The 22,154-nt window shown below is 38.9% G+C and overlaps 1 protein-coding gene across 2 annotated transcripts; it reads left to right on the plus strand.

Annotated features, from left to right (window-relative positions):
• The first annotated feature begins 587 nt into the window (after positions 1 to 587).
• LOC115793104 (acetylcholine receptor subunit alpha) lies at positions 588 to 22,069 on the plus strand. 2 transcript variants are annotated; one of them, XM_030747869.1, is made up of 12 exons: positions 588 to 666; positions 10,738 to 10,878; positions 12,685 to 12,789; positions 16,871 to 17,013; positions 18,739 to 18,783; positions 18,940 to 19,049; positions 19,174 to 19,369; positions 19,461 to 19,698; positions 19,812 to 20,035; positions 20,144 to 20,258; positions 20,462 to 20,586; positions 21,247 to 22,069. In XM_030747869.1, the coding sequence occupies exons 2-12, from the start codon at positions 10,743 to 10,745 to the stop codon at positions 21,373 to 21,375; spliced, it is 1,566 nt and encodes a 521-aa protein (XP_030603729.1). In that variant the 5' UTR covers positions 588 to 666; positions 10,738 to 10,742; the 3' UTR covers positions 21,376 to 22,069. The 2 variants fall into 2 exon arrangements, with proteins under 2 accessions (XP_030603729.1, XP_030603728.1); XM_030747868.1 differs by having other exon boundaries at positions 635 to 860.
• Positions 22,070 to 22,154: the final 85 nt, after the last annotated feature.

The following is a 22,154-nucleotide window of genomic DNA, read 5'->3' on the forward strand; positions in this document are numbered from 1 at the left end:
AAAGAGTTTTTAAGAACAGTGATGAAAATCACGTCACAAAAATGGAATAAATTGCCTCAATCAAGAAAAGTCAGTTGTTCTTTAACACAAACCCACTCTGAGTCAACACAAGAAAATTCACCTTAAGGACAAGAAAAAACTTTTGTTGTGTTTAACGCTGGCCAATCTGAAACACTACATTTCCTGTCATGAAACGCAAGCTGGCAGTGTGCTGGATATAGTGTGTGTCTGTCGGCGAGAGTGTGTATTACAGCTTAGCAGCATGTGTGGACGTGCTTCTCATTCCATCAGTGACAGCTATCAGCTGTCCCCCTGTTGGCCTTCCTGTCTCTGTCTCCTGAAGTGTTGGTGTGTTTGTCTTCACTGATTTGACCCAAGCTGTCTGTCATAGAAACAGAGGAGCAGAGAACAGTCAGAGACAAAGAAAGATGCAGCATTGATTCCATGAGTGAAAATGATGATTGTGTTGGTTTGTGTATATCTCCAACACACACACACACACACACACACACACACACACACACACAGAGCCCCAGCTGTCTCATCTACTTTGACACGTGCAGAGAGGTTGGGATTTTGTTGGGTGGGGGAAGTGGAGTTACCGACAAGAAACATGAGCTCACATACTGGATGATCCACCGTCCCACAACTCTCTTCAGCTCTAAGGTGACTGCTCCAGCATTAGTGCATATTTCAGTGTCCATGCAAAGTTAGGTTTGGTTCTGACCTGATAACGGCTTAACAACACGTTACCAAACGGATGGTGTGGAAATCGAGGCTGTTTCTGTAAATATCTGGTGGAAATATGAATGTTCCAAAGGTCCAGATCTTGCTGGCATCCATTCTCTGTATATGTTACGGTAAGTATTCCTCTGGGTATGTTGATATTTCAATAATATTGGTTATGTTTAAGCTTGCTGTAGCTGAAATGTAACCAATATATGATTTAGAAAAGCATCTCCAAGCTGTCTTTTAATAAGTAGCCCACTGTTTTGCATTCGATAATAGCTGCCAAGTGCTTTGTTTGTTGTGAAATGTTACTCTTCTGTAAATTATGTTCTCCTCTCTCCAGAGATTGAACTACTTTGTCAAGTGTCCATGCTCAGGAAACTGACACATGGCTGTGAAACCAAAATTAAAGAGTTACAAAAACTAAGTTAAGCAATGTTAATAAAATTCCATACAACAGTATAACCAGTACTTCTCTATATTAGTATAATTTTTTTTTTTTTAATGAAGCAGAAAGAAACTATTTATAGTTTAAAACAACCAGAGAGGAGCAGCTGATTTTAGCTAGTCAGTTTTTTGCTTTACATGTAAAGCACTGTTTTTAAATGACGTCTTTTCATTTGTCCTTGAGATATCCTATTCCCACAAAAAAAGCACCCCGGCATTGTGAGCATTCCTTACGCATTCAAGACTGTATACTTATCATTGAGCAGGTATGCATTTAGTGCCTTTGCCCAAGGACATTTAACGTGACACATACTTGTTAATCAACACACTGTTTCCTGGTGTACTTAAAACTGTGACCTTTCGAGTACTACACAGTCTAATAACCAGGCCTTAAGTGCCAAAATAGAAAACACCTTGGAGGTTTTTAAGCTTTGATCATCTCTGGATTTTAAAATCAATTCCTCTGGTGTTTATGCTAATATTTTGCTCATGAAGCGTATGGCCATTTTCATCCACTCATCCCTTACAAATGAATACACAACATATCATTTGCTTCACATACTATTTTGAAAGTAAGATGAAAGATGTAATATGACTGGCTTATCTGGTACGCAGTGAAAAGAAAATGGGGGGGGGGGGGGGGGGGGGGCACACACACACACACACACAAACACACAAAAAACACACACAAAAAAACCCCCAAAAAAACAGGACCAGTTCTATTTGGCATCAAATCACCTCAGCAGCTGCCTTGAAGCAGTACACCTTTATCTCAAAGAACACACGATTTAAGATTAGCGTTAAATAAAAATCAGTCAGAACGATCAAACACAAGCGTGTCCTCTGTATTGATCATACATAAAATAGCACTTCGGAGTTACAATAAAACCTAAGGAGATAATATTTAGATGATAATATGTACAAATATATACAAGCTTAGAACCTCTGAAAAGGCGAGTGTGTGGTACAGCTGGAATGAATAAAATTAACTCATTCTGAAACTGTTTTCTATCTTTTGAAACTAGGGTTGTGCCTTATAAGAAGCATTGTTACAACAAAGTAACTGACCAAACACAAATTTTCTTACTTTTTGTGCTAAGTTCATAATCTTTGGTCTTTGATTTAAATTATGCCTTCATGATTTTTCCATTCTTCTCACTGAATCTGTTTATTTCTTAGCTCCATGTACATAAGAACTGAGTGTGTCCACCACTCTAATAACTTCATGCAGGAATCACATTTTTTTTTCCTTTCCATTTTGATTTAGTGACCCATAGTGACAGATTTCATAAAATGCAGAGATGACAAATTGATGTGAAGGCCAGATAGGGGTGGTATGTCAGGATGAATGGATGCAGCCTGTAAGCCACCAGTTGGATATTATCTGCATCGCTGCAGATGTGAAATAAAAATGGGTTCTCATAAATCATTTCAAGAGTTTTTATTCCCAGATGTTATGAGTGTGCCTTGAAACATATTTACCTGGAGGTTATAGACGTATTTCAAACCTAAAAATGTGACTCTGGTTTAACAAATATAGTTAGAATTAGATGTTCAGATGACATTAAACTATATTCTACACTGTCATGACACTTGTGAAAGTACCATAGAGTACTAAAAAGAAGCAGAGATAAGTTGAAATATTAAAAATTTCATTCATGCACTGATCCTGGAAACATGTTTCACTATGTGAAGGGCTATGAAAAACAAATTGAGCAATCCTAAATCCCTTGTTTAACAAAAAAGTTGTGGCTTTCAGTAAAATGTAAATAAAAACAGATTGCTATGATTGCAAGTCACCAAGGAGGTTCTGTTTCTGCTAGCATTTGCATGCATTCGTGCCATTCTGCCTGTAAACACAACCATTTAAAAAGTTTTGAATGAATTCTGATAAACTTTTGTAAGTGTGTAGAGTTGGGTCACATTAACGATCCATTAAAATCCATTAAATTATTTGGCCACCAAGATCTTCAAAGTCAGCTTAATATTTATAACTTAGAAACTACGATTCTTACAAATGTGTGTATTGTCAACATAGGAAGTATCATATAAAGATTTAAAATGCGTCAGATTTGACCTCTGACCTTTCCTTCAAGGTTAACAGATTTATCTGAAGGTAAAAGTGATAATAATGCTGTATAGAGCTAAAAGATTTCCTTTGTTTCTTACTGCCATTGTTTGTACTGACAACATATAAGCATGTAGGGAATAATATACATGGAATCTAAATATCGTTATTTTGGACCTCTGACCTCTTCTTCAAGGTCAAAGAAGGTTAAACTTTTAAAAAAAATGTATATTATCGTTAAAACAATGTTCAAAATTCTACTGCCTTTGTTCATATTGGTAACATTTAGGAAATGATACTGGTATCACTGTTACAACAAAGAAATATTCGACCAAACACTTTTTAATCACATTTGACCTCTGATCTTTCTTTTAAATTTCACATCTGGCTTTCTTTCAAGTTGACCCCATTGGAGAGGCTGCTGAATATATTGCTCTATTTTTTTATTTGTCACAAAGTCCTTGTCAAATAAAATATTTACAGAGAAGCACCTTAAATATGGGGTTAAATAATTAATTTAAAAGAAAGCACCGGTGTCTCACACCCACACTCCAACCCAGCTGCCCCATAAATCGGATCCAATTCTGTGGGACAAACAAAAAGAAAAGACGGTGCAGCCTAAAGACAGTTTGGCTGTTACAGAAAATGTGTGGCTGTTTTCACAGACAAACCTTATCAGTTCAGCTATGTTTAACTGAATGGCACAATTAATATCCATTACCTGGAGGCCAAAAACATTCAAAGCAAAGCAGACAGGTTAACTAGTTTAAGGCTAACTGGCCACCTGACTGTCTTTTAAAACTCCTGCTCAAATTCACAGTCACAGTAGTAATGTATTAATTTTCCCCAACAGCAGTTCTCTGCTCCTCCTGTATCCCATGCCTCATATTAGCGATATCTGTTCAAAAGTTTAATTCCATCAACATCATCATCATGAACTTATGAAATTGATTTTAATGTCAAAGACCATGTCTGGTATTTTTTGTACTCAGTTATAAAATAGCAGTAAATGGAAAGACTTGGTTTTATTTTGCAGTGGCTGGTCTAAATCATGTGAAAATATGAAGCGAGTACGGGTAATAACTGACAGCTCCAAGTGGCTCCCATGTCCCACCTCTTCTATTTTTGTACGTGGTCAGATCAAAGCTTGCTCTCAGTGCAACAGACAGAGGACATACAGACAGCAACAGGCACCGCTAATGGCAGACAGCCAGCAAAATGAATATCAGTACACTAGACAACACCACACTCATTATACTGATCTTTGACAAAGATCTCAAATGAAGCCCTGTAAGGACCCTAAGGAAACCAGAACTTTTATATAATTCTACTTACACACACACACACACACACACACACACACACACACACACACACACACACACACACACACACACACTTATGAGTCTGACTCAAACTGACTGCCCTCCAAGCTCTGCTTTGTGTGTCAGAAATGTGTGTGTGTTGTTGCATTACAGTATAGTTTTACTGTGTATTAGTGATGTTTATCCATCTACATTCAGCTATTGATCTGTGCATGTTCTTGTATTACTAATGTTGTGGGTACATAAATCAATCACATTGTGGAGATTCATTTTGGTCCTCACTGGACAGATTATTATTTTTAGCCTAAAACTGAGTTCTTGTTAGGTAAAACTTAAAATAGATGAACAATGGGTGGGGGGGGGTTTAATCTTGGATTTCATTTGTTTCAGGCAATGTTTCCTGTCATGGCTGTTAAATGAAAATGATCACATGTGACATTGGCTGCTGTTGGGTCAGAGGTGAAGACATTCAGTAATGACATCACACAAGTTTGGTTTGTCAAGTTTTAACTCGAGACAAACCCTCAGTCCATAGTCTAAAGCTTCACTGGTGCCCTCTACAGGCAGCAGTGTTCAGGAAAGTCACAACATGACAATAATGTCTAAAACAAGCAGTTTCCTGATGTCTCATCAATTCCTTGAGTCTTAACAGGGCTGGAGCAAAAGTTAAACAGAGCCAAAGAACCATCAGATATGCACACACAAACATTATGCTTAAATTCAATGTGTTAGTGTCTGTAAATCTGCTTAGAAGCACACAAAGAGATGTACAAATTTATATGGAAACTATGCATAGAACTGAACAAGATCAACAGGACCTCAACAGCAAAACACTAGCTACTGGTAGATAGAGCAGTCACTTGACACTGTAAGACTAGACTGACCAACCTGTGCACTGCCTATTGTCTACAAGAAAGCCTATGACTCAATGCCTCTCACTTGGATCTTGGAATGCCTAGAACTATACAAGATCAACAGGACCTTATTGTGGATGTGGAGAGCAACACTAGAGGCCAACTTCAAGCCACTTGCACAAGTCACCATGAAGTGGGGGATTTACCAAGGAGATGCTCTGTCCCCACTGCTGTTCTGCATAGGTCCGAACCCCCCTCTGCCAGATTATTAAGAAGGTTACATGGATGACATCAAGCTCTATGCCAGGAGTTGACGAGACATCGTTTCACTAATCCACACCACTAGAACCTACAGCAGTGACACTGGAATGTCATTCAGACTGGAGAAGTGTAGTTGGATGGTAACAAATAGAGGGAAGGTAGTCAGAACTGAGGGGATTCCACTACCAGAAGGCTACATTGCAGAATTGCATTGAGAATGACAGAGCCAAGGTCCTGTGGGACTTCAAGATATAGACAGACAAACTGGTGATAGCTAACCAGCCGGACATATTAGTGGTGGACAAGAAGAGGAAGAAAGCCATAGTGATAGATGTAGCAATATCAAGTGATGGCAACATCAAGAAGAAGGCACACAAGAAGTTTGAGAAGTTCGAGAAATGCCAAGGACTGAGAGAAGAGCTAGAGAGGATGTGGAAGGTGAAGGTAACAGTGAAGGTGACAGTGGTCCCTGTGATAATCGGAACACTCGGAGCATTAACCCCCAAACCGGGAGAGTGGCTCCAGCAGAGTAACATTCAAGATCCCTGTCCAGAAGAGCGCAGTCCTAGTAACAGCTAAGACTGCCCACAGGACGAGTGGGGATTTTTTCTTTTTTTTTTTACACAAAGGATGCCCATCCTAAAGCACAATCTGTGTGATTGCCCTATTTACAAATCAAACATCAAGTTAATCACATTTTAAAAATTCGAAAAGCCTCAAATTTATCTTTAATTGTTTTTGATACCACAATAAAGAGAATTTAACATAATTAAAAAAAATAATAAATCATGTGGCCTTGCTAATAACAAAGGGTTTTCTATTTTTTTCTTACAAATACCACGAAGTGAAGCTCTACATGAACTGAATGTCTTTAGAATAGAATAGAATAGAATAGAATGCCTCTATTGTCATTATACAGGATGTACAATGAGATTTAACCTGTTTTGGAGTACTTTTACACTGTGGTATTGATCCTTTGGACTCATCCTTGGTTGGGTGTTCCATTAACTGTAATTTCCCCATTGCGGGACTAATAAAGATATTCACTCATTCATTCATCCTGTAGTTGGACTTACTGGGCTAAGGGACACAAAACTGTGGTTCTTTTGTCCATCTCCAGTTTCTCCCTGTGGCTTTGACAAAAAAAAATAAATAATTGATCAATATCAACATGAAAATGAAATTATAATTTTTATTTGTTATTGCTGGAAGGGATTCTTCAAATTTGGCAGTTGTAAAAATGTGTTGCCTATACAACAAAATAAAAAATAAAATATTTTAATATGTGTTTGACACTCTCCCATTTATCACCTGGCGTATAATTTTTTTATATTTGCTGAACCACAGTATCACTGATTAGCATGGATGTATACAGATAAACTGTTCATCCTGAGTCCTCTAGCTATCAAGGAAATTAGAGAATTTCACAGTTTGTGGACAGATTTCTTTGTGTTCACCAGAACTGCTGGTTTAGTCCCCAGTCAAACAAGCCTAGAGGCCAGTTGGTGACTGTCTGGCAATTGCTGCTCGCTGAGAAAAAACAAAACATGCATTCCCTGACCAGTTGGTGACTGGTTGCTGGAGGTTGCTTGCTGTCTCCAGGTGAAATTGATACTAACATATTGCCACAATTGCCTGTGATTTGTGTGGTTACTTGATGAGTGTTTGCAGACAAGTCAGCGTTCTCCATGCAAACTACAGGCAACCACAGCAACAGGCTAAGGACCAAAGCCAAAGGGAGGTTTTTGGTGCAGCACACTCTTGGCAACCAGATTCACCCAAGAACAGCCATTAACTTCCAACAACCACTCACCAACTGTTCAGGGAATACACATTTTTCCCTAGTAACCAGAGGCTGCCAGGAGGCCACCGACCGGTCTTTCTGCAGCTGGAAACTGAACTATTTTTTTTTTTCTCTTTCATTTTTGTCATTTTTAAAGCTATTAGTCTTTGTTTTATTTTTACTATCAAATGTAGGACTCAAAGTAACCTGTATAGTTTACAGATTCTGTATTTCAAAGTTAGCCCAAACATGGTTACAGATATTTTTCTTCTCCAATTCAAATAATATAATTGTTCTATTTTCTTGGTAATAAGTAAAGAAATTATTTTAATTTTTTTAGGTCAATAATTTAATTAACACAACAAAATATTGGTATTATTGTAATGAAAATGTAACGTTAAAGTATCAAATAATTACATGTGGTAAAAGATTTTAATTATTTATACCTATTAGTAATGTTGAGTCTAATTTATACATCTTTATGGGGCTCAAATATGTTCTGTCTTTTCTGACAGTAAAGGTTGCTGACCTCTGTACTGGACAAACAGAGCAAACAATTTTAGTGCACTGCTTAATTCTGCGGTTTATACAAATAATATATAATCTGTTAATAAGTGAGCTTTATAGGTGCATCTTACTAGCTGCTTTAACAAACTCCTAGTCTACGCTAAGCATATCCTGAAAATATTCCTCAAATGGTAAATCTGAAGTTGCTGCAATTATGAAATATTAGTCAGGACTGAAACCACTCCTAGAACAAAAACCTCAACAGAAAAACAGAGTTTCCTGTTTAACAAACCAGCTGCTGCAAGAAGGAAATTATTTCATCAGCCCAGATAAATAACTGGGCAGCAGCATCATTAAAACCTCATCAGTGAGGTTTTAATGATCAGCGTGTGCGCACGCTCATAAATTCACTGCAGTTATTTGCCAAACAGATGTGACCATTGTTCTCATTAATGAGGGTTTACAAGAATAATTACAGAAAAATGAGGCACTTCTGAGTGTTTTTAACTCTCCAGCTATTAAAGTTCAACAGACAAAGTGCAAAACATCTCTGCTTAGTGTCCATCCAGAACCATTTGGTAAAACCTATAATGTCTGGAGCACTGACTGTTTTTCCAAGTTTTCCTTAGTGTTGATACTTTGAGTTAAAATGACTGTAAAATTGAACATAAATTCATTTATCCAAAAAGTAAATTAAAAGGGGAACAGGTGCCACTCTGTGAAGCCATTTCAAAATAAAAGCCTGTCTCTCTTCATAGGTGATGTAGGTAAACTGGCCTTTCCTTTATCTTCTGTATATCAATCCAACAAAAACTGTTAAAATTCAAATGTGTAAAACTCATTATTTGCCAGCTCAGGGTCAGAAAAGTTCAGGCTGGGCTGTTCATGTTGACACTTCTTATTTTCTGACATCCTGTCGGATGTATTACAGCTGGAGGGCTGAACAAAGTGAATGGGGACGTCTGCATGTGAGCCCAAAAGGGATTAGTGCAGATTTACCTCCATACAGCATTAACTCAGTGAGGGATGAGGGATGATGGATGGCTGGATGCTGTTTGCTGCGGTAGATAAAGGATTTAGTTTTTTATTTCCATGTTTTATTTCCCCAGATTATGTCCTTTCCCCCCCTCTACCTGTTGATACTGACAATCTGGCACAGCCCCATACACATTGACCGCCTTCACAGTAATCCCCATCTCTGTTTTCCTGTCTGTCACACAGCACCAAGGAAGAATATGCAAAGAAAAAGGAATTTAAGCAACATGCGCCGATTAATGAATCTGTATCAATTTGTCCTGATATTCTGTGTTTATATATGGCTTCAGTGAAACTGCAGCTTCATTATAAACACAGAACAAATACTGAAATACAGCCTATAAAAGTACAAATATAATTAAAGAAAAATACTCAATTTCAAGTAAAATTCATGCATTGAAAATATACCAATTTTACCTGATATTTCAAAAGTAAAATGTAGCAGTGGCTGATATACATGTAACTATTCATAAATAAGCACCACTTTGCTATTTAAGTTTTAACATCTTTATGTACAACTAGCTATGTTCCCTCCAAAGGGTCCTGAGGAGTGATAGGATTTTTATGTTCTGTGGTCCAACTTTTTCTCCTGATACCTTGATGGGATTTTTTTAAATTTAGCATGAATGTTCACTTGGACGCAAAGATGAGCTGATTAGCTTTTGGTGCTCAAAGGTCACTGTGACCTTAAAAAAACACTTTTTTTTTTTTTTTGTATATCTCAAATATTCACATACTAATTATGATAAAATTCCACCAAATATCCAATAAATAAAATTATGAACTGTTGACAGTTTATACCCAAAAGATGAAAGGTTGGGTTTACTGTACAGTGGTCCCTCACTATATTGCAGTTCACTTATTGCGGCTTCACTATATCACGCATTTTTTTAAAAAATATTACTAATTCTGTTTCGCAGATTTTTCATTATATTGTTGGATTTTGCGGTGTATAGGTATTTCTGTAACACCCATAACTATGTGCATCACTCGGATGAAGAGATCAGTTACACCTACGCCTTTAGCAGAAATAGAAGTAACGGCCAAGGGCAAAGATACGGCACCACCTTCATCGCCATCAGTACTGCACAGCTACATAATTCATCATTTAAGTTGTAGTCAGGAGTGTGGGAAGGGTTTATAAAGCCTTAAAATATATATAAATAATAAATATAACATCGCTACTTCGTGGATTTTCACCTATTGCAGGGGTCTCTGGAACGTAACCCCCACGATAATTGAGGGACTACTGTAATATCAAAATGTGGACCGACCTACTTCTGAAGCCACCCTCAAGTGGACATCAGAGGAACTGCAGGTTTTGGAAGCTCATGTGTTTGCTTAGTTTTCTGATGCTTGGTTTGACTGCATTTCCCATTTGGTTAGATATTGGGTTTGGGATTGTAGTCTTTGATACTCATTTGTCAAAGTCTTCACTACATATAAGGTCTGGACAGCCAGATATAACCTCCAACCTGACAGCAAAGCTGCAAATAATGGTTATATTCATTAGGGATTTCTACTCAAGTCCAACACAGTTGCACTGATTTGTCGGTGAAAAAGAGATCCAATATACTGTTGCTTCTGATAAAGAACATTAAATAGATTTGCATTTTGTTTGTTTTTTTAAAATCACTTTTTCTACAACTCCATATGTTTCCTCAAAGTTCACGAACACTGCAGAACACACGTAATAGCCCTGCCCCCTCTTCTTCTCTCCCTCTGCAGGAGATATGTCCCAGAGGGATTTTCAGAGGCTGATCCTCAACTTGGCCAAGCAGATGAGCCCGCAGTTGTACAAAGAGCTGGCCCAGGAGGAGTCCGAACAGGCACTCAGAGACTTCAACCACACCTGGAGCAACCTCCCTGGTCAGTCATAGGTAGAACAAATCTGCGATACACCTAAACAAGAAAAGCTTTGTTAACTTCAGTTAGGAGATGACTCATCTGTGCAGGAAGGGGTTATATTTTTAAGTGTTTTATATATCAAATTTACCCTTTTCATCATCATCTTTTAAGAGTGTGGACAGCAGTGAGTGTGGTTTTTGATGGCTAATTTAGAACAGTTCAAACTACCTCACATCTCCAGGGCCAATGAGATTAAAGAAGGCATGGGGGCGCATCACTGCTACAAACTTTAAAAGAAAAGTAGCTGCATTAAACTAATTGTGAAAGATTTGTTAAATATGTTTATTCTCATCACTAAAACAGTTTTAAGTAATTGTTTTGTTTTTTATCTTATTATTTTGAAGGTCAAAAGCCTTACCCAATTTCAATTTGTCTAACCCCACCACCACCACCACCCCCACCCCAGATCAGGGGTGTCAAATTCATTCTAGTTCATAATCAGACCACTTTGATTCTAAATTGATCAGACCAGTAAAACCACTGTAACCTTTAAAGATAAACATTATGTATTTGAAATAAACACTGAACAGCCTGCGATATCTCAGGAAAAATAAATGTGGAATTAACAAAATGTTTCAGGTGTTTCACATCAATCATTTTCTCTCATTACAAAGAAACCCTACAGTCATAAAAACAAAGAAACAGAGTAAAAAAAAGCTTAAGGGGGGGGTTTTGGTCTGTAATGATCTGTAACACATTTGTGTCCTTCTTGTCTGCAACAATCACACTTTGCAAAGCCATCAAGTGGGTCAGATTGGACTCTTTTGTGAGCCACTTTGTCCCATGTGTGCATGTTTGACACTTTTTTTGGTCTCCTGTCTGTCAGCTCTGGCATTGCCATAATACACATACACTTATGTGAACAATAACACAAATGAATAAATAAATAAAATCCCCCTTGTCATCATTATTTACTTAAATAAATAATTTAAAAAATCTAAAAATCAAGTTAAAGGATCATTTTGAAACAGAAGGAGATCCAGCACTCATCACAGATGCACAAGTGCAATAAAGGGGAATTCCAGGCAGAAATCCAGCCATCCTGTGCTTAATATGGTCTCAACGCAAACATGAAGACAACCTTGAAGGGGAGCGTTCCCAAATTCAAGTCAGGGCATGTTTTGATTCGTTTATTTATATTCCATATCCTAGAACTTTTTGACCTGTCCTTGTAAGCAGGAGGGGAAATTTATATTTTTATAATAAATATGTCGCATATGTCTTACTTAGGTGTTTCAAAAGGCAGGAACAACATACCCAATGTCAGATGTGTGGTACAGTATTGTGGAAAAGTTGACTGCCCAGCTGCTGGGTGGTTAGAATTTATTCCACCAATCAATTCCCCTGTGAGGCTAAAATGGAACCTCATTATAATGTTTACATTAACATACTATTAAAATTCCTTAAACCACTGGTTCAGATTGTTTAAATAAGAAAAGCAGGCTTTGATAGTGATTTTTTTTTTCATGCCACGTTTAAAATGAATTGGGTGCCCTTGAGATCTCACTCTTTGCACATTTCTCTCCTTGCCTCCCTGACACTAAACAAAAACTGAAAACTGACTGTTTTATCTGGTGAATTTGTTTTGTGTGTTCAGAAAAGAAAACTGAGTCTGATCTGTTAACTTGCTTGGTTTGCGCTTCACTCCTCCTGTGAGCATATTTCTAAGTACTTTATATGAAACCGATTTTGTCAGTGGAAGCTAGCGGTGGGGGAAACTGAATAAATGTGACCAGGTTTGTCTGACGGATCTGTGTGTGTCTGCAGAAGAGATGAGGCAACAGGTGTGGAACATGATCAACAGTGACATGCAGCCGCCTCTGTCCACCTCACATCAGCTTCCTGCGCCAGTGGTAAAGGAACAGACTGGAGGTAAAGATCCATCACAGCTTTTTTTCAAAGTGCACCAACGTTTTATTGCCGGAGCTCTTTAGGGGTACCTTTGTTATCTGTTATGTTTGATTTAATTATCTTCGTAGCCTTGAAATTGTCTGATTTCTTGACAAGGTCTTGCCTGCAAAAGATTTTTATGTCAATGAACTTCCTCATTAAATAAAGGCTAAAAACAAAACAAAAAACGTACATATGTTTTACAGAAAAAATCTAAAATCAAGATCACACCTGACACTCTGATTAATTTCCTCATTCACAGTATGCTTCTACAAGCACTGAAATGACAGTTAGACGTTGGTTTGTTATTTGTTGTACGCAACATGAAGCTTTAACAGTCAACAGGCTGTAAGGATGGACACAGCGATTATGTCACAGAATTATGAGTGCAGCTGTTTACGTCACACTGATCTGTATGAAGCTTTGGACACAGAGCACACTGATCAATGATCGATCACACTGGTCAACAAAAAAAAAAAAATGTCTGGATATTGGAGATGATGTGAATGTTTGAGTGAAAATGTCCGAGACCACCTGCACAGCAGGAGGATCCAAACAGATCAGGATCATGGGTTCAGACCGGATCAGGCCCAGATCCATTTCAGGCTCCAGTCATTTCCCAGCTCATCCAGTCCAGATCCATTCATGATGGCTTCATTTTCCTGATACAATCTGCATTCTTTAATTAAAATGGCTCATCCTCCCAAACCTGCACTGAAATATTTAAAACCTATAAAGCTGAGACATTTCTTCTATCGCATTTGCTGTATTTACAAAACTTTACATCCATTACAGACTTAGAAAGCTGCCCTGCATGTTTTCAGCTTAATATGAAACTATAAACTCTGACCTTTAATAGCAACTCAGTGAAACATCTCTGCTGTGGCTGTCAGAGAGCCGTCCTCCATCAGTGAAGCTGATCTTAGATCAGATTGGAAACAGTTAAACTGGGAAACATTAAAGCAGTTTTTCTCTAAATCTCATTATTCATTTTTATCCAGTAATGACAGAAATAATGAATAACGTGAGGTTGCTATTCCTCAATACATTACAGTTTTACTGAATAATTATTATTTAAGCAATTAAATGGTCATAAACTGAACTGTCATAAACTGCAGCAAACATTTTTATTAAATAAAAAATACTTACCTGAGGGCAGCTTTGCCCCCGGGGTCTGCTGCTGTCTCAGTCTCTAACACACAGTAAACTCAGTCTGAGCTGTTTCTCCACATTTTTATCTTCACTTTCTGTCTCCTGCATTGTGTCCATCTGGTTGCAGCCAAATGCAGCATGCTGCCTATGATATAGTGGGCCACGCTGACTAAAGTGGCTCTTCATGCCCACACCGATACATATAATCCTCAATCCACTGGATTAAAATGGAGGCTCAGTTCTTTATTTACCCATTGCCATGTTGAATCCTGGTATCAGCGCTCCATTGATGATGGCTCTTTCCTCACGCACGCGTTAACTCAGGGTGGACATACTCAGGGTTGATTGAACTAAATCTGATCAGCTGTTCTGGAACGGGAAACTCAGAGTTGATCAACTTAGAGCTTGTTTTTAAACTTAGAGTATGTAGAACATTACTTCCTGGAATAGCGCCCAGAGATATCATGAAAAGAAACACAGCAAGGAAATTATATATGTGTGAGACAGAGGGTGTGTGTGTGTATGAGAGAGAAAGTATGTATGTGAGAGATTGCTCATGCTGGCCAAATGAAACAAGATCCTAGCTCACTCAGTTCAGTGTTGCCAGCCAGCAGATTCCCCAAGCGCCATGCAAAAGCTGTCACCTGACTCACAGAACTGTCTGTCAAGTCTCCATCTCTGTTTGGCGTTATTACCCGTTTTGTTTTGCTTGTCTCTTGTGCACTGTGTTTTGTTTTATTCTGCATAGTTGTAGTTTGGTTGTTTTGGAAGAATCTTTAGTATTGAAGTTGCCCTAAATTTAAATCCTGTCTCCTGCATCAGAGTTCACACTATTTATCGTCTTTTTGAATGGCAGAGCCTTGGTAAAGGTTAAAGTAAATAAATAAATAAAATGATAGACGCTCACAAAAGTAACTAAATTTAAAAAGTACTTCATAAAAAGTGCTTATATACTTTATGTCTTACACATTGACGGATGCCAGTGATATAGAACAAAAATTAAAACTAACACTACCACTAGAAGTGAGTAAAATCATTCTTATAACTAACTGAAAGTAAACTGAATTTAAAACAAAAATGTAAAGTTAAATGAAAATCAGGAAAATTGAAACATACAAAACTTTAATAACTCCTATTATTTAGTGGCAGTGGGTAGTGGGTAGGCGCTCGCCTTGCAGCCGGAAGGTTGCTGGTTCGAGCCTGTCCCTGCGCAACCACATTGCCTAACGGTAGTGCTGGTCTCTGGCTGCATGACCGCAGATGCTCGTCTATGGATGAGTGATCCGGAACAATCATTTCGTTGTGTGCCTTGTGTGCACAATAACAAATCTAACATCTACTGGTTTGATGGTTGAGAAAACTACCAGGCCAGTGGACAGGAAAAGCACGGGACGTCTATGCTCTCTGAGTGTCGTTACGGTTAGTCTTTTTTTTGTTTGTTTCTAGCTCATTAGAATTTTTAAATAAAGCTGGTATAGAGTGAAGTGGTCTGTAGTGCATCATTTGTCTTGCACGTCTCAAAGCCATAGGATAATTCATGCACTCCATGGGTATATAATCCAGGCTTAATGTCAACTGGAGTAGCCAGGGCTGGTATTCCCAACATCTTAATATTCAGAAAGTTTACGAAGGACTTATAGAAGCAGATGTGACTGCAGCGTTAAACAGTTTACAGTACATTGAGTGCAGAGGCTTTTCGCTAGTATAAAATGGTGATTATTTGATTGACGTTCATCTGTTTGCATCTGCCCATCCCTGCCTCTGTTTCTCTCGTCCATATGCACTCTAGCTCTCTCTTTGCTTTCTCCGTGTTGAATTGAAGGTTTCAGGTTACTTGAATGACAGAAAATGGCTTCTCTGTCATTTCAGAGAAAATATTTTTCAAGATATGGGAGTCACTTGGGTTGCCAGATATTCTACTTATACTGTAATGTTGTCAAAGTGACACATAATTATTAATGACTGTGTGGTGAAAAGTTAGTGTGCAAAAATCAATAGTTTATAAGTAGCATTTCTTACAATAAAGCTGACAATTTGTAAATTGAATACCTCAACAGCCTATACCAGAGGACTCCAACCCCCAACCCTCAGGTCATTTGGTACCGGGCCACACTGAAAGAATAAATAACTTACATTATTTCCATTTTATTTATTATGTGTCTGAACGATGTTTTATTTTGAAAAATGGGCAGATTCTCTGCCTTACATCCATCTATGACTCACTCTTGAGTCATAGATGGATGCAGCCCGGAATCGAACCGCCAACCTTCCAATTAGTAGGTGACCTGTTCTACCTCCTGAGCTACAGAAAGTATTTTCTGCATTGTGCTGCACTGAGGAACCATCTTTTGTTGGTGGTGACCAGATTGTAAACACAGCTGAAGGTGAGTCTAACCTAAAAATGAACCTGCGGATGGATCGTTACTGGCTGCCGAGCGTACTCCCCGGCCTGCGCGGGGCTCCCGTCTTTTTTTGCTGTGAGGGTTTCTCACATGGTCTGCTTGCGGGGGGACTGGACGGATAGGTGGCTCAGTGGCTCGATGTTACTCATGTGGTGCGATGTTACAAGGACGCTGCTGATAAAGTTGCATACGAGTACACAGTGGATTCACATTCATTATATTTAGAAAATATCACAGTTTTGATGATGGTTGTATCATTGATTTTGTTTTATTTATCCGCCACACATTAAAGGCCGGCCTGTGAAAATATTGTCTAACATTAAACCGGTCGGTGGTGCAAAAAAGTTTGGGGACCGCTGGCCTAAACCATTTTCCACCTATTTATCGATCACACAGCCTGACCAAAGTGTGATATCCTTATTCTGTATGTTCCAAACATGAGACTGAATAAATGAAGACGCTAAAGAAAAATCACCCTGACCGCCTGACTGTACTTGTGTTTGCTCTAGGTCCAGAATGTTGCTCAAACGATGAGACTCGGCTGGTGAAGCAACTGTTCACCGGTTACAACAAAGTGGTTCGTCCTGTTAACCACTTCAGTGATGCTGTAGTGGTTACCGTGGGATTGCAGCTGATACAGCTTATAAGTGTGGTAAGTCTGTGACTCACTGTCTGCGTTTTTTAAAGAAATGAGTTTTTACTGTATTCTTTCTCGACTTTGACATTTTGACTGTAACTGCAGTTTCAGTACAAGAACTAAGTCGAGCAATAATTGTTGCTTTAATATTGGACTAACTGTCTCTAAAATAATTCACTCACCAGACCCCCACGGCCAGCTGCTTAAATAATAATGAGAAAGGGCTGCTCACATCCTGTTCAAAGCTTACAGTATAAACCAGTAGCATGGAATGTATTTTGAAAACTGACATCTCTGCAGAAGATGACTCAAATAGTGAATACACACTTCAGATTAATACAAGTCTGACCTGGGCATTGCAAGGCCTGCAGTCCACATCCAACCTTTTGGTTGTCCCTGACCAGCCCGCATGAAGTCAATGGGAAATTGGTATCCAAACATAAACAAGTATACGTCATGCAGTTACGTCATGTCCCATTTCAGCCACCCAAAACTTTTTAACTCCACATAAGAGAATAGCTTTCTGTTTTTGCGATTTTGTGGGAAATCACAATCCAACTTTGTCGCTTTTATTTTGAAAGTTTCATTGTAAATTCGTCGGAACAGAGTGAGCCTGCTGAACCAAAGCAGGTCTGAAAAACTAGTTAACACTTCAAGAAACCAAATGATGTCAAATAAAGAATATATTGTAACGCATATAACACCCCCCAAGCAGTTACTTAATCATACACACACCAGTCACAAGCATTTGATGGCACGGCAGCCAAACAAACCAAACACATAATGCACAAACAAGCAGGGATCTGAGGGGTGCAGACACGCTGTGAAGACCAGGGCTAGAACTCGGACAGACGCACCACGCAACAATGTGACAAGCTGCTACCTTAAGGTTACACCCCAGCACGACAGCGAACAGGTACTTCACTACTCCAGCTATGGCTAAATTTAAGACATAAGAACCAGGATAATAATAAACACACATGATGGCACTGTGCCCTCAAAGAAGCAGCAGAAGCACACTGCAAAAAAAAAATGGGCTGCTCTTACTGTGCGTAGGTCTCCTTCTGCGCCCATTAAGTCCACGAAGATGATGACCAGGTTTGACAGTGTCTGGGCCGGTCCCCTGATATATTTTTGTTCCTTTCTAAGAGCTGGAAAGGTCTTCTCATTTTCTCTTGTCAGTTTAGTTTTACCCCAAGCTGGACAACAAATTAGTATTAGTGGTGCTGACGGGGGAAAAAAAAGTTCTTAACGTCAAGAGGGTACTGCTTTGTGTGTCAAACCAAAATAATATATCCATAAAAACTTACCACGTGTTAACCGAGGTGTGTCCGTATGTTAAAAAAAATAAAATAGTGAATGTTGTGCAGATCTTCAGTTTATTTAAATCCGTTTTAGCCTCACGCATGAACGCTAATTTTCCTCATTAACAACAAAACCGAGGGGGGAAAATGTCAGAGGAGAACGTGCGCGCGCATGCGCAAAGCCAGGTGAAACGGGGGGGGGGGGGGGGTTGGGTTTTTTTAGGGAAATAAGCAAGGGTTTGCTGTGTTATTGCACTCACTAAAGTAACATTAAATTCGGATCATTTTTACTGTGCTTGCTAACAAATGTGTGTTGATGCCAGAAAAAAACAAAAAATAAATATGTATAATAGATATGTCGATTAGCCATCACAAAATAAGTTGTCGTGAAAATGTTTCCATCTGTGCGCATACCCACCTTTCTGTCTTTTCTCAGGATGAAGTTAACCAAATTGTGACCAGCAATGTCCGTCTCAGACAGGTAGGTCCAAATGTAACTGCAAGTGATTTCTGCAGGCATTATGCGTGATAGCTCTAAGTGGGAGTGCTGATCTGGTCACCCTGTTTAACGTTCAAACGTTCACAGCTAAATATGAGTAAATTAATGATCTAAAAATTTCCTTTTTCACTCTCACAGCAATGGGTGGACGTAAACTTGCAGTGGAATCCCGATGAATACGGAGGCATCAGAAAGATCAGAGTTCCTTCATCCGACATATGGAAACCTGACCTGGTGTTATACAACAAGTACAGACATATTTTCATTGCTCTTTGTGTTAAAAACATACCTATATTAGTTTTTTTTAAATTACTTGCTGCTCCACCCATACGCTTGACTTTCCTCTGCCCTCCTCCTCCTCCTTCTCTGCAGTGCTGATGGTGACTTTGCCATCATCCATGAAACTAAAGTGCTGCTGGAGTACACCGGCAAGATAATATGGAACCCTCCAGCCATCTTTAAGAGTTACTGTGAGATTGTTGTCCTTCACTTCCCATTTGACCTACAGAACTGTACCATGAAACTGGGAACCTGGACATATGATGGCCTGCTGGTTGTAATCAACCCAGTGAGTGTAAATCTTTCACATTAATCTAGGAATTCATATCATGTATGAAAATGGGGATGATATAAAATGTTTGTGGGCCACTGTGTTTTAGGAGAGTGACCGACCTGACCTCAGTAACTTCATGGAGTCAGGTGAATGGGTGTTAAAGGACTACAGGGGCTGGAAGCACTGGGTGTACTACACTTGCTGTCCCACCACACCATACCTGGACATTACCTACCATTTCCTGATGCTGCGGCTGCCTCTCTATTTCATCGTCAACGTCATCATTCCCTGCATGCTGTTCTCTTTTCTCACCGGACTGGTCTTCTACCTGCCTACTGACTCAGGTATGTGTAAGGTGCAAGCTTGATAGGTAACAGAATCCAAAGTATGCACGTTAGCCATGTGCACAATAGTTTTGAGACACAGGGGAATCAGAGGTGGTTCACTTTCTCTGCAGGTGAAAAGATGACTCTCTCTATCTCCGTCCTGCTGTCTCTGACTGTCTTCCTGCTGGTTATCGTGGAGCTGATCCCCTCCACTTCTAGTGCTGTTCCCCTTATAGGGAAATACATGCTCTTCACAATGGTAATGGTCATCGCCTCCATCATCATCACTGTCATCGTCATCAACACACATCACCGCTCACCGAGCACGCACACCATGCCCGCGTGGATCCGCAAGGTTTGTTTTTGTTCTTTTGTTTTTTTCTTTTCTTTGTAATAATGTGGGAAATGCTGTTGCTGTTTCATGAGTCTTGTAATATAAATATTTCCTCTCCCTGCATCTCAGGTCTTCATTGAAATCATTCCCAACATGATGTTCTTCTCAACAATGAAGCGTCCCAGTCAGGAGATTCGGCAGAAGAGGCTATTCCCTACTGACATGGACATCTCTGACATCTCAGGCGAGGCTAAATGGCAAATCTTACAAAACATTTTCACACAGGACAAGTAGAGCAGAAATCCAGCTTTTATTATTGCCTTTATTAAATGCTGTTGAACAGTTTTAAATAAGCTTTGCAACGGGGATAATGCCAGCTGACTCCAGAAAGAATTATTAGTCTGTCTGTCCTAAATTTCTCGACCATCCTCGCTCTTTCCTCTGTAGGTAATCCCACCCCGACCACTGTCACCTATCAGTCTCCCATTGTTAAAAACCCTGATGTTCGCAGCGCAATCGAGGGGGTGAAGTACATCGCTGAGACTATGAAGTCAGATGAAGAATTTAGCAATGTAAGAGAACATCTGCATGAATCAGTCCATCAAAGTTCTTAGAAGTTCAGAGGCCTGCATTCTGCTCACCGGCTATTCCCGTGTTTCTCTAAAACTAAAAAAGAATCTACAAGTGCATGCACAACAGTCAAAACATTTCACGTTACTCCTCTGGATTTGCATCTGAATGAGAAATGGCTCAACAGACAATCATGGTTTAATTTCAGTAATGAAACTTTAGAATGACAGTAAGTGTTGCAACAAGTGTGGGATTCAGGACGTCACACCATTTGGGGGGGAAAAAACAGTCCAGTATGCAGTTTAACCAAAAAACTACAACTTGTTGTTTATACTTTGGTTTTCATATTAAACTAACTTAATATACTGTGTTGTATGTATAGGTCAAGCTAAGCTAACTGGCTGCTCTATTCTAAACTAGACATTTCTGCACCAATGAGTGTGGTATCAATTTTTCTCATCTTCTACCAATAAGTATACTCCACAAAATCTTATCTGACAGATAACCAGACAACATCAGGCAATCTCATTTTTCACATCTTTCAGCAATTTAATTAATTACATTGAAAAGCTTCTCTCAGCACTCTTTTTTTTTGAGCACTAGCAATGCCAAATGTGTGAATGTTCAAAGTCAAAAGTCTCCCACATCTCATCTTATTGCAGGCGGCGGAGGAGTGGAAGTTTGTTGCCATGGTTTTGGATCACATCCTGCTCTGTGTGTTCATGGCTGTGTGCATCATTGGGACGCTTGCCGTCTTTGCCGGGAGACTCATTGAGCTCAACACGCTGTAGAGGCCTTCCCGATGGAGGCAGATAATTTTATCCCAGTCTTCCTCACGCACGGACGGGCAGACACAGGTCGAGCTGATTTTAAAATGCTGGTGTTGCCTCGTTACTCGTTGGGTCATGCTCAAAGCTGTTCTTGTCACGAACAATGAGTTTTTTGTATTGTTTTTCTTATATTTCTACAGTTTGTGATTGCTGCCCTCACCATGATGGGCTCTAGTATTTTACACTTATGTAAAATCAAGAACAGTAGTAGTTATTTTACCATATTTGACAGTTTGACTTGAGGTTTCTGTGATTGGGTTCTCTTAAATGTTAACATTAAATTTTGTCTCGGTTTATTGAATGCAGGCAAGATATTTTCCTCACTGGAAAGTTTTATTGATTGATTTTGCCTGACATTCATTTTAACTACTTCTTAAGGTCTTTTCTACTTCAAATAATACTCATGGGATAGTTGCAAAGTTTGCTTTGTTTGATTTTCCAAAATATGTTGTTTTTAAATCAAGCACAGCTTTAGTTGTACTTTAAGATTGTTTCGTCAACTTTAGGTGTAAACACTTCCATTAAGTTAAAAAAAAAATTATAATCACAGCTGTAATATTGGTGCCTGTGCTTCAGTAAGCCAAAACTTGATTTATTTTTGCAGCTCTGACAGAACATTTATTTTAGTATAATATTTTTCAGTTCTGCTGTCTGTTGTTTGTTAGGGTTTTTTTTTTTTTTTTTGTATGTTTGTTTTGTTTATTTGTAGTTCTGTAGATGTGGAATAAAGTGAAAAATAT

This window comes from Archocentrus centrarchus, chromosome 15 (genome assembly GCF_007364275.1).
Source record: "Archocentrus centrarchus isolate MPI-CPG fArcCen1 chromosome 15, fArcCen1, whole genome shotgun sequence".
Lineage (NCBI taxonomy): Eukaryota > Metazoa > Chordata > Actinopteri > Cichliformes > Cichlidae > Archocentrus > Archocentrus centrarchus.